The 14,591-nt window shown below is 27.8% G+C and overlaps 1 protein-coding gene across 1 annotated transcript; it reads right to left on the reverse strand.

The window, feature by feature from the left end:
- Positions 1–290: 290 nt before the first annotated feature.
- On the reverse strand, positions 291–9,303 carry LOC120085178 (peroxisomal (S)-2-hydroxy-acid oxidase GLO4-like). The gene is made up of 13 exons (XM_039041098.1): positions 9,166–9,303; positions 7,851–8,005; positions 5,907–6,055; positions 5,292–5,416; positions 5,155–5,201; positions 2,621–2,698; positions 2,168–2,292; positions 1,760–1,817; positions 1,589–1,651; positions 1,436–1,505; positions 1,247–1,347; positions 934–1,038; positions 291–655 (listed from the first exon to the last, which is right to left on the reverse strand). Exons 2-13 carry the CDS (start codon positions 7,995–7,997, stop codon positions 476–478), a joined length of 1,248 nt encoding a protein of 415 aa, XP_038897026.1. The 5' UTR covers positions 7,998–8,005; positions 9,166–9,303; the 3' UTR covers positions 291–475.
- Between the last annotated feature and the right edge of the window lie 5,288 nt (positions 9,304–14,591).

Here is a 14,591-nt window from a genome sequence, read left to right on the forward strand (position 1 = left end):
GGAGAAGTGCAGCCGGTACATTGCAGCTCAGAAGAACAAATAGCTGATATCTTCACTAAGTCTTTTTGTGTGAGTCATTTTCAAGCTCTTAGGAGCAAGTTAGGTGTTTGCAGTATTTGAGTTAGGAGGAGAATGTTAGTAACTCGAAATTGCAAATTAGTTTTTGAGTTGGTCTAGTCAATTTCTAGTTTCTAGAAAATAGTTGAAGTTATTTTTAGTTGTAGTTAAGTCTAAGTTCCTATTCTTGTGGAGTTAGTGGGATTAGTTGCTAACATTGTGGAATCTATTTGTAGATTCAAGATATGTATTTATATGGAGTTTTCTAGAATGAAATAAACACACTTCCCATTTTTCTCATTTCCCTCTCATTAGTTAGAACAACAATTATATATTAGTTTTGCATAATTCCTAGCCCTCTTTCTTCTTTTTGTAAGCCAAGCAAGGTAAGAGTTGCTTATATTATCAAGCAAACACATCAAAGCATTGACTGTAGCTTATCATAGTGTGTCCTCACATGGCTTCTAGTAATGTCCTTTACACATGGGCAACCAGAAAGTGCCATACTTGTCTCTAACTCATTCTTCAGCATTTCCAACACTTTTCTTACTCCCTCCTCTCCCTTTGCTGCTAGCCCAAATAAAACTGGTCTCCCAATCTGAATCAAATCACAACCAATTCTACAATCAGAGAGAATATCCATGCCCATTTAATAAAAAAATCCACTTTTCCGGGGAATATTTCTCAGAAACAAGAAACAAACTTCGATTATTTAGTTAAACTTTCAACTTTGTATCCAAAAGATTCTCGATATATTTAAATTTCTTTAAAGTTAACTTTAAAATTGAATTTTATGTTGAATGAAACTCTAAACTTTCAACTTTGTGTTTAGTTCGGGAATTTTGAAAAAAGGTTGAGCAGATAAAGGAATTTTACAAGAACTGCATGAGCACCAAGGGCTAGTGCCTTGAACACATCCGTTCCTCGCCGCACACCTCCATCTAACAGCACAGGAACTTTACCCTTGACAGCATGGACTACCTGCATCAAATTTTCTGAGTTTAAAAAAGCATGCACCACTGATGAATTATTACTACAATTATTGGTAAACTATACTTGATAAAGCTTGTCTCTCATTCTAATCAAGTTGAAATTAGTTTAAGCAGAAATTGGAGTAATTTTTTGTATCTCCCTATTTTCACATCTTTTGTTAACTCAGATAAGTGTAGTAGTACATAATGAAACATGCCTCTTCAAGAACAGAAACAGTGGCTGGAGCAAAGTCTAGTTGGCGAGCTCCATGATTGGACACTATAATTCCATCAACACCTGCTTCCACAGCTTTTGTTGCTGCCAATCATTGAGCATGTTTAATGACTCATAAACCAGAAGGAAACTAAAGAAGCCTCAGTTCTCGATTCTAATATCTTAAGCTTACCATCTTCATGAGTGAGAATTCCCTTTATCAGAATTGGCAGAGTAGTGATTGATCTTAACCATTCTATGTCCTGTGGATACTAACATATTACAAACTAAACTCAAAAGCAAATAGACATACATACAACAATTCAAGCAGTTTTATTGCACATACTTCCCAACGCAGAGAAGCATCCAAGGTTTTGTTAGCAAAAGCTTCGAATTTTGAACCTCGATCCTGCGTAAGTTTATTGCAAGACGTAAATAAGCTTAGGATTATGCTTGAGGGAAACTAAAAAGGCATACCCCAGATTAAAAACTTCCTCCATTTTGTATTTGTACTCACACAGCCAACGTCAATACTTATGAGGCCTTCAAGGTTCTTCTCTGGAATTGCAATCATCCTACATATTTAATCAAAGATTAGACAGAAACCAAAGGATAGCTTAGGCCTCCTTGGTAACCATTTTATTTTTTGTTTCTTGTTTTTTAAAATTAAGCTTATTTCATCACTAGTTCTTAAAATGATCTGCATCTTTCTTTAAATATAATGATTGAATTTTTAGTCAAATTCCAAAAACAAAAATAAGTTTTTAAAAACTACTCTTTTTAGTTTTCAAATTTTGATTTGGTTGTTTAAACCATTGATAAAAAATAGATTATAGAAGAAGAAATTTGGAGGTGAAAATAATATCTATAGACTTAATTTTAAAAAATAAAAAAAATAAACAGAGAATGTGAAAGGTATTGGTACTTGTTCTTTATATCAGCCTCCCTTCTACCAAGTCGAGGAGTATCGGCAGTGAGTACAATTGCCTTGTATCCAAATCTCTCTGCTCTCTCTACTAGTTGCCTCGAGATATCGCGCCTTCGGAATATCTGATGATTGCGGAATCAGAATCTAAACTAGGAATATGTTTGGGAGTGATTCTGAAAATAGGTACAATCAATTTTATCATTTTAAAAAATTATCCTTCAAGTATATTTTTGATCATTCAAAAAACCAACTTTGATAATATGAAACTACATTGAAAAGTGTAAATTAAAAAAAAATTGAATTAATTTTGAGTGATTAAAGACATGTTTCGAAATGATTTTTTTTGATAAAAGTGATTTTAACAATCTCAAAATCATTCTCAAACATGTCCGGTTATAGTAAAGGATTGAAATTGGAATAGTAAAATGTGCAAAGGAAAGTATTATTTACATATAATTGAAAGAAACGGACAGCATTGCAACTAGAGGCAACTTCCTCTATTGAACAGGTTGAAGAGTAGGACAGAACCTACAAACACAAACCAAAGTAATTTCAATCAACCGAATTACACTAGTAAAATAACTTCTATTTTTTTTCCTTTTACTAAGTACAATTTAGGGTAGAGGGATTCAAATCACTGACCTTGTGGTTTCGATTTGGCAAATTAACTTCACTAACTTTTAGGACTGTTTAGATTAAGATTTTATAGATGTTCGAGAATAAAGAATATATGAGAGTCAAAGACGACTATGTTTGGTTATATATAGGAATGAGAATAGGATATCTGAGAATTTTTTATACCTTTTTATGCGATTATAAAGTTTAAAACCTTCATTTATTTTTATTACATTAAGTTACTAAATCAATTTTAAACCATTAAAATTTAATAAAATTTACCCACTTAAATTTAATAAAATTTACCCACTTACCCTCTAGTTTAATATATTTATTGTCAAATGAAATTTTTATATTGTACATTTATATTATCAAATTTTATCAAAAAAATATTGGTAATTAATTTAAATATCAATTTTTTTTTTGTTAATTGAAGAGTTAATTTATTAATTGTTTAATGTCTATTATAAACCTTATATATATAAAAAAGAAGTTGATATAAACCAATTGATTTTAAATCATCAAACAATGTTTTTAATTTTAAGAAAATGACTACGATTATAGATTAAAATCAAAAGTACAAGTGTACAAAATTGTTTAATTGAAAAAATTAACTTATTTTATCATTAATTAATTAATTGATATTTTTTTAAAGACTAATTAATAATTTTAATAAATAACTAATTTTGTTAATATAAATTACCAATAAAAAGGGATTTAAGCAAATACAAAAATGGTTATTCATATTTTTTTCGAAAAGATTATGATTTTTCATATTAATTCATAATAATAGAATAAATTATTATATTAGTATTATTATTAATAAAATTAACTATATATGTCAATTATAAATTTAATTTAGATATATTTATAAAAATTAAATAAATTAACCAATATCAACGAAGATAAAAACAAATAAAATGAAAAGATAAAAAATAAGAGAGAGAAACCATTGGAAATAGAGAAAATCCATCTATTGGGGTGGTTATAAAAACTTCCATAATGGGAATATGAAAGGTATTGGAATAATATATTTTCATTCGCTAAGTTAAAAACTTGTGCCAAACATGGTAATAGAATATCATTTTCCATTCCCTCCCATGAACCAAAGTCATGGTGATACTAGTAAATTTTATTTTAGTATAATAAATGTGGGGGAATTTAAACCACAGATCTTGTAATCGCTGACATATATGTTATGCTCACTTTGACAATGATACTAGTAAATGATTACGTGTACATGTGTAATATTTTTTTTCAATGATTTCATATATTCTTTGAGTAATAATATAAATTTAATATTTTTGGTATGATATATTTACCAAGAAGGTTACATTTGACAATATTCAATATTTTACTTACAAAACTTAGATTTACTTTTAATAGAAAAATCTAGATTATCATATAAAAGAAAAATGTTTGGTATCTCTTGAAATTATATATAGTATTAAATTATTTTGATTTCATATTTTAACACTTTGATTGTAATATATGTCACATTTTTTGGATAATAAAATATCTTTTGGATTTCTTAAAATTATAATAGTTGCGTAGAAAATAAATAAATAGCAACAGAAAACATTCATTTTAAATTTTGGTTTGAAGGGATGATTGTTAAAATCAAATTTAATTTCTGTTTTGAAATTGAGTTGTTTTCAAATATAAAAAAATGAACCAAAATATATTTATAAATATAACAAAATGTCACTATCTATCAGTGATAGATATTGATAGACGATTATTATCTATCCCTGATAGACACAAATAGATTGTAATATCATTTCTCTTAATTTAATTAATTGATATTTTGTGAAAATTTGAAAATTCATGCAAGTTTTACACTTTTTTCAAGATGTTTCGAAAAGTTGCATTTTATGGTTTTTACTTTAACTATCATTTAATACAAACTATTGTTAATTATTAATGTCTAATTTTTTTTTTTTTTTACTTAATTGAATCTTTGTTTTTTTTTAAAAAAAAATCTACGTGACATTACACTCTTCAAGGTGTGATTTAAAATGAATAATAAATAACTAATAATTAAAGTTGAGTGTAAAATGGATAGATATTAAAAAATAAAGAATAAATGAATACAGTAGATTAAATATTATTAATTAGTTTCAGTTAATTTTGCTCTCCATATTTTCAAAAAGTTTATTTCGGTCATTTTAGTAAAATAATTATTTTAATTCTTTATTTTTAAGATATCAAAATATGATTACTATTATAAAGTTGAAGGACGACCAAATGAACAAAACCAAGATGAACCAAAGTTCAAAGGAAAAAAACGAAGGTTCTAAAAGTACAAAGTTCAAAATAAATCAAAGTTTAAAATACAGAGACCAAAAATAGTATTGAACGAGTAGTACCATTATAGTTTTAGCAGCAGCAGTTGCTCTGGCTGTGGCTAATTCTCCTAAAAGAAAAGATATATCATATATGATGAAGAAAAAGTAGAATGAACATGATTATCAACTTAAGCAATATACCAAAGAGTTGGTTTAACCTTCATGGAATGCCAACTTATGTGCAGCTGTGGGAGCAACCAAAATAGGTGTAGAGATTCGATGCCCTAATATGGTTGTTGAAGTATCAATTTGGCTAACATCCACCAGAATTCGAGGTCGAATCCTATATATATAAACCATGAATAAATAATATAATATATAGAGGTTTTTGGTACAGATAATCCAATCTCAATCCTCCTAAATTATTAATAAATTCTAAACTTCTGCTTATGTGTCAAAGTGCACTACCACGTTTTATACAATATTGCATTAGAGATGACCATGTCTATCACGATCTTCATTTTTCTCAAACTTTGATGTGCTTTCACCATGGATATTATACGGTGGAGTGGAGAAAAATGAATATCGGGATAGGCATGGTCATCGCATTAGAACTACGATAGATATTATCATCTCTAATATAATATTGTATAAAATACGATAGTACGCTTTGAAATAACTTGAAGATCAGATCTCATTTGTTTTTAGACAAGTCATTAATCATTTAGAAGGCTGAGAATAGATCATCCGTATAAAAAAAACTCTAATAGATAGCATGTCACTTTTTCAAAGTAATGAATAATCATTAGTTAGCTTAAAACTAATTTATTTACGTGATTCTTTGGAAAGCTTGTATGTTCTCTCTAAGTGTGTGTTCGTCTTCAGCTCCCCCGGCATAGAAATCATAGTACATTTTTGGAAGTGCTAATCTTGCCAATTCTCTAAAGTCTTCCACATTCACTGGTTCATAAGATATTTTACCCTAAAAAAAACAAAAATATGCATCATCATTCTTATAAGGATTCTTATAAGGGTTCATACTATTAAGATTCGTAGAAAAACCCACATGTCCAAATTTTCATTTTCTAAGATTAGTTTTGAAATGTTTATGAAAAGTCGACGGTAATGTTGTAACTTTTGAAAAAATAACATATATTTTAAAAATAGAGCGGGATGAATTTAGGGTTTCTTTCAAAAAAAAAAAAAAAGAGAGAGAGAGAAAGGAGAAAAAGTGGCACAAATGCCCTAAATGCCCTCTTAAAGTGCAATCAATTGTAGTAATAATCAAATTTTGCTAAAAAAAGAAATTATAGTAGTCAAATACTCAAAGTACAATTAATTCTAGAGACTTGATATTTCTAGACAAGTATAGAATCGAAGTAAGAAACATGAAATCTTTAACTAACTTTGGCTAAAGAGGCGAATCATTTTTAGACTATGTTGTCATTTTACCAAATCTTAAATTTACAACATTATCCATTATTTTTAAAATAAACTTAAATTTCCCTTGTCAAGTTGTTTTAAAAGCTAAAAATTGATATTTAGAAGAAAAAAAAATCTTCTTACCCACGTTCTCATGATTTTTTTAAAAATTATTTATTACATATATTTTGTTAGAATTGTTTTATTATTTTTTTAAAAATATAATTGAGATAGGAGGATTCGAACCACGGATCTCGTGGTTTTAGCACACTTGAATATTAATTGAGGTATGCTCGGTTTGACATAATTGTTTTATTAGTTATTATTACTTAATTAATATAAAAATAAAAATTAACATTAACATTTACTATTCATTATTTTTGTTCACATGATCACATCCGTACAAAACCTAAAAGTATTTAAAGAGATAAACAAGGTAGAATATGTAAAGTTCTATCTATTTCTTTTTATAATTTAATTTCTAAAATTTACGGATTTACCTTAAATCGATGTATAATCAATTCTTAGATCTTCTACAACTATATAAAAACCCTTTCAACTTTTTTTTTTTTTTTAAACAAATATTTGAATATTCATTTCTATTTAAGTGTGTTTTCTTTTTACTCACTTTGGTGTGATTTTCCTAAAAACTTCTATCAAATTGGTAAATATGCCTTCATGTTTTGTAACGATTTATCGTAAATCATTACTACTTGTATGATAGTTTAAATATGAAACCAATGGATAAATATTTATTCACTATTTCCCTAAATAAAGTTGATTAATGAATAAATAATAAAACATCTATAAACAAACCATTTTAAAACCAAATTAGCTTTTCTTTATTCGGATCCCCAAAACATTCTTTCTTTCTTTGTTTTTTTCTTTTGGAAATAATCCCCAAAACATTCCATCAAGGAAATAAAAGCATAACTATTAATTCTAGAAATCTAAAAGAATAAATATTGAAATAGTTTTAAAATGCAGAAAACAATGTCACTATTCCCACTTGGAATAATTTTTTATCGTCAGGTCGATATTTTCATCAATATTTTCACATATCTACATACGTATTCAACGTCAACATAAAAGATGAATTGATATTTTCATTATATATTATAAACAATAGACATTTCAACATGCATAAAATGTTTATTTATTAATCTAAATACATCTTTTTTAAACTTTTTGTTTTTATGCCCGTCCTTTCCAAAACTCCATTGATATTCAATATTTTATCGATATTTTCATTAAATCAACCTCGTAAAACGTTTTGAACATAGCACAGTTTTACGTTTGAATAGAAGAGTGATAATAGATCCTTTGAAATGAGTTGAAATATATATAGAGCTTACAAGGACTGCCTGAGCACCAAGAGCTAATGCCTTGAACATATCTGTTCCTCGATCCTCACGGCCTGCATAGTAATCGTAATACATCCTTGGAAGTGCCTGCTTAGCCAATTCTTTGAAGTCATCCACATTCACTGTTTCACTTGACATTTTCAATCCTAATAAAATAGACAACAACATTAATATATGTAGGAATAATTAAGCATATTATATATGTATATAATTAGCAAGTGCATGTATGATATGCATCCAAACAAATATCAAGCAAAAAAAAGTAAGATATATAATGTTCTACAACAACCTAGCTAGCAATGAAATGAAAACTCAAATACAAGATGTTGCATACCCAAATTAATACATACAACCATTGCGTTTTACTCTTTCTTACTTATTTTGGGCAAAAACATTATTAGAGAAAATATCTTGCCGAAATCCAACAAGTGAAAGTCAATATTAATTGGGAGGAAATAACATTGCAAGGTTTGAAGAACATAGAATCTCGTTGACCATCTGCTCTGGTACCATCTTAAATCACCCATTGAACAAAAAAAATTTAAGCTTTTCAAAGAAGACAGATTTAATATTATATCATCTAACACTACAAAAAAAATTAAAAGGTCCTCGCAATGTTATAATAATATACATGAACTACTCTCATTATCAATTAATTTTGAGACTGAACTTCATGTTTATCAAACATGATATCATATCAAAGTCCATTATGTCCAAATGGACATCCGATCTAAAAACATGATCAAAGAATAGTACACCGAAAGAGGCACTATCTTGACAACCCTAAATCGAACAAGTATTTAAAAGCCTCCCAAAATTATAAGATACGTAGAATATTCCTCTCATTACATATTTATAGCGGCTTAGTTAAAGTCTTGCATGTACAATGCCTTCAGATTTCACGTTTTAGCATCACATGCCTACAGATTTTGGCATTCTACTGTTTGGCTTGAATGCCATCCTTTAATGGACGGATTCTGCTATTCATTTTGATCTCTTTTGTCTTTGAACATTCTATTTTTTGGCTTGAAGACCACCTTTCATGATAGATTTTTACATGTACGATAACTATTGGTTAACGGAAATAAATAATAAAGACTAAAGAAATATATAATAAACTAATAGCGAACATTAAAGCAGCAAATAACAAGAAAATTCATAATTTAGTCTAACACATGTAAAATTTGAAAGGCACTCGAAGTAGAAAGAATTATAATGGAGTTAAGTGGAATATATGTAATGTAATGTAATGCTAATGAGAAGAGAACACACAAACTTGAGAAAAAAGTAGTAAATTAAAGCTTACAGATAGCCAGAGGCAGGAGGATCTCGATTGAAGGTGCAACACTAACAGTGAGTCAAACTTTATTTATAGGGAACAAAATAAACTTTGTTCGTTGGGTGTTTACTAGAAAGTCAAAAGATAAACAATACATATCTTTTTAAATTTACATCTTTTGATACCGAAGATATCTTGATTAAATTTGATAGCCATTTGTTTAAAGTTTCATTTGATGTTGATCAACAATGGATGCCCCAGAATAAGATTCTGAGAATCGAATAATAGATGCATGGTAATAAGATAATTGTGTTTGATTCTGCGAAAGAATGTTATGGAATTTTATATAAACAAATGTTTTTCTCATCAATATATAGCTTTTCATTTAATAATTGTGATAAATTTCACGAATAAATAATTAATATTTGAATAAATGAATATATATTTATTTAATTTACTGAAAATTATAGGTTAATTTATTAATACAAGTAATTAATGGAGGAACAATTTTAGTAAAATAGTCAATTTTTTATTATTAGAATAATTCATATAATTGATTAATTTAAAAAGTGAATTATTTAAATTTGTAGATTATTAATTAACTAATATTTTAAAAAAAAACTACTAGATTTTTTAATATATTCTTATCCATCATAATTAATTAAGAAAATAGTTGCAAATATAACAATTAGGTCAAAAGTATTAGCACGTAGTACAATGTAAAAAAATTTGCAAATATACAATAAATTTAGATCCAACTCTCTATCGTTTGTTTTACAGGAATCCAAGATTCTCATGGAATGGGTATCTGAATTTTCGCATTTGTTTTGTGGTAATGTAAGATGCTCAAGCATTTGAAGATTTCGGGGAGCGCATTATCGGAAGTTTTGGATGTCCTCCTAAAACATGGATTTTTTGTATTCTAATATTGAGGACATTCCCTTTTTACTTTTTTTTAGTCTTTTTTCCCCTCATATATTATATAAATAAATAAGAATATCATTCTTCTTTATTTTGTGGAGAACAATAACAAATAAAACAATAAAACTATATTAATTTAATTTAAAAACAAATATGTTATATAAGTTAAAATTATATTAAGTTAGTTATGAATTATTGAACAACCTTAAGGCCTTCTTGGAATTATATAGATTTCAGACATTCTCGAGTATAAATCTTACAAAACAAACATAGTTATACAAGTATTTCCAAACATTTTAAAAAATATTCTTGCAAAACAAATGTAGTTACAGGGATATCCATTTACCCTGCAGGGTCAGGGCCCTGCGAAGACCCGCTTCGAATGAGGTGAGGAATCCCCGATTAAACGGGGAATGGGGGAGGGAGCGGGGATAATTTTTGTCCTGTTGGCTAAACAGGGTCCCCACCCCCGACCCCATCCATATCCCAATGAATATATTATATAATTATATTTATATAATAATAATTACTCATCATCATTATTATCATATCATATTCTATTTACATAAATAGAATATGAGTTTATAATAATAATTATTATAATAGTTATAATAATAATAATAATAATAATAATTTTATCTATATACTTTTTACAAAAATTATGGTATGAAAAGTTAATTATTTTCTAATTTTCATTTAAACTTTTTTGTATTTTAATACATATCTAAATTGTTTTAATAATAAGACTTTTTACTTTAAGCCACAAATGTTGTAGTATTTAAATGGAAAGCTTGACTATGATATTGTAATATTTAAATTTTAACTTTTAGAAATTATAGGATTAAATTATATTTTTACACATGTAATAGTATTATTTTTATAATGAATTTTTATACTATTTTCTTTTAATGAAAAACTTATTGAAAATAACTCATTTAATATATATAATTTTATTTGATTGAGAATAACAAAATTGCTAAAAATGAATATATTAAAAATAAAACAAACGGAAAAAATTTTCCCGCGGGGAATCCCCGCACCTGTCCCCACAGGGACGGAAAATGAATAAGGGGTCGGGATGAGGACGGGGAAGCCTCCCCCGTCCCCATCCCACCCCGTAGACATCTCTTAATTAGCTAAAAATGTCGAACATGCATAATTTCAAGTATCTATAATTTCAGGCATCTAAAGATTTTGGTTTTCTATATTTTCAAAAAAACAAATAGCCTCTTAATGATAAACCATATAACTTGTAGGAGTTATTATCCATAAAAGTGTTATTACCAATTGCAATTTCTCTTTAATAATATATTATTATCAAATAAATTCTATACAATATGTTTTATTATACATTTAATTTAAACGCTAGAAAATTTAAAATATAACAAACATATTAAATAAAAAAAATAAAAATCTATAAAGAAAAAAAGAGAGGGAGAGAGAATGAAATTATTATTATTTTTTTTTAAAAAAAAAAGAAATAAACCCTTACTTTTAGAAAGGTATCAAATACCCTTTGACGAGAGTATATTTAAAAAAATAAAAATAAAAATAAAAAAAACATGCGAGAATAACTTATACGCTGTCTCGACGGGAATAAATCTTATTCCCATGTCCCATCTGTGAAACATTTTTGCCAAACAAAATCGTTCGTATTATGTATTACTTTTATAATATCATTTCCATTTTCATTTTGATTTTCTAGTATTTCTTTTAATTCAATTAAATAGATGATGTATCAGCTGTGCTAACCTGCTTCCATTATGCATGCAAAAATGTCTCCCTCTCACGTCCCTCTCATGCAAAATTTCAAGCCATTAATTAGTTAATTAATTAATTAACTATTAATTGGGTTGAACCAAAACTCAATTAAAATCATGTCTTATTGGATTATTGGAATTAATTTATTATAATTATTGTTTGTAATCTTACAAGTTCACCGATTTAAATTTTGTAATTACAAGTTTGAGTGGAATGGTAAGGATGATTTTTTTTTTTTTAATATCAAATAAACATAATAAGATCCACCCCTAAATTAGTTTCGATGGAAGGAGTAATTCATCTAGATTAAAAAGAGCGTGAGATCTCTCCATTTTTTCAATCTAGGATCCTCAACAATGTCTTCTCAAGATAGGAGTTCACAATTTTTTAATTGGATCCTAATTTTTTCATTTTTGGACCGATCGACCGTTTGGGGTTCATGAACTTTGACCTGGGACTAGAGAGAATACAAAAAGTGGTTAGGTTTCTATCAAATGGAAAAGTGCTTAACTGACAGAGACTTAATAAACTATATTTATACTAATGAAAAGACTTAAGGCTTGTTTATTAGAGAATCTAAAAACAAAAATTTAAAAATATAATTGTATTTTATGTTTTCAGATACGTGTTTGGTATAGCGATTCATAAATTAGATTCTAATTTAGGATCTGTTTGGATTGACTAGAGAAACAAGTTTTTTTCTGTAAAAAATATCATTTTTATTTAAACTCCTTTGATAAAACTATTTAAAATAAAATTTAAAAGTGTTTTAAAAGCTATTTTGAGCGGCCACCAAACACTTCAATTTCTCAAAATGAATTATTTTCAAAATTAAACACTTGAAAAATTAAACCAAATCCACTCTTAAACAATTATTTAAAATATAAACCATAAAACTAGTTGTAGTATATTACTTATTAAATATTAAATGATAATAAACTATTATTAATTTATTTATGAATATGTTTTATGCTAAAGAAAATTTTGTATAAATATTATTTTGTAATATTATATAATTTATAATACATTATATAAATATTTTAATTCTAAAAGATGAATGAAGTTATAACATAACATATTGTATTTCATGTTTTTATCTTTATTTAATATATTTTATATTTTTAAATTTAGAATTCTAAATGTGGATATAATGATAACATAAAAATGTTGTCAGAATTTGCACCGTTTGAAACATAAAATTTGAAAACAGTTTTCAAAAATAAAATCTGAATTATCTGCCATATTTGCTGAAGTTGGTGAATCTGGAAACAAAACAAAATCCTGGTTATCAATCAAACATACTCTAAACTATCTATTCCCAAATCATAATTCGAATAGGAAATAACTTAAATCTAAATCAAATTTAATTAATCCAAATAACATAATCTAAACCATATCTAACTCAAATAACTTAATCTAATCTAACCCAATATCCCCATCCTCATACTCAAAATAGTACTTTGTGAGTTTACTAAATGATCGATGTCAATGTAAAATCTAATGTCAATGCCGATTCAAATAACAATACAAATGTTGCCATCAATGTCAATGTCGAGTTTCAACGATCAACGTCGATGCAAATACCGATGTCGATTGATCATGGATCCAACTTCATCTTCCTCTTCATCCTCCATATCTTAATAAAATTTGGAAAATTCCATAGAAAACAAACAAGTCACCACAAAAGCACAACACAAATTCTCATTCCCACTTAAATTCAACAATCACAAACCTGTTCTTTTACGGCTAGACAAGTCACTACGAAAGCGCAACAATTTTTCATTCCCTTCCAAAAGAGAGAGAAATAGTGCATTACAACCACCAACGATCCACATTAGTGGAAGATGCACGAGACACTGCAACAAATATATCCTTTCTTAACTGCAAAAAGCATTGAAAAAAGCATAAAAATGTTAAAGAATAATAATAATAATAATAAAGAAAAAAACCCTCTTCCGATGCCATTTTGAGAGTCATAATGGTCATCAACCGAACCTCGTCGGGGGAGGCTATGTCACTGCTAAAATAGATTAACTACAAGAAAAACATGTACTCCCAACGCCAAATTTGGTCACATAGTGGACGACTATCTGCCGTGGCCATGAATGTGGCATCTGTTAAAGTTTGTGTCTTAAATCTCGTAGGTATCGTAGTTTATAAATTTTTATACACAAATTATTTATTTAATAAAATAAAAAGTTATTTTATTTAACATTTAAATTTCATTAACTCAACCTTATCCATACACTACAAACCTTAATTCATTTTAGTGGTACGTATCCATAAGCACGAGATTCTGACTCGACCTTAATCCTACATATGTAGGATAAACATTCAAAATCCCCCAACCATGAAATATGTAGGATAAACATTCAGAATTAACCCATAGGTGACTCGACCTTAATCATGAGTGAGTTGTGAACTCTAGTCTATAAGGGTGATCCTTTGGGGATTTGTTTGAGTAGGAAGCTAGAAACACAGCTACATAAGATGAAATTTACTCATTCCTATCTTTTAAGTAAGTAGATGAATTGCTCCTTTAATAACTTATTCTAGGTCTTGAACATTGAGGCCTCACCCTCTCACTAACTTGAGAAAGATTAGTTTATAATTAGACTATAAACAGTTTGTTCATTAGAGGGATCGGTGATACTGTGATACTTAGATGTAACTACAGAAGTAATACGGTAATTTGACATAGCTTTAGTTACAAGCAGTTCGTGAAGAGTCGACTTACTGTTGATTGGTTATATCCATGGACATAGAAATAT

The sequence above is a fragment of the Benincasa hispida genome, chromosome 1 (genome assembly GCF_009727055.1).
Source record: "Benincasa hispida cultivar B227 chromosome 1, ASM972705v1, whole genome shotgun sequence".
Classification (NCBI taxonomy): Eukaryota; Viridiplantae; Streptophyta; class Magnoliopsida; order Cucurbitales; family Cucurbitaceae; genus Benincasa; species Benincasa hispida.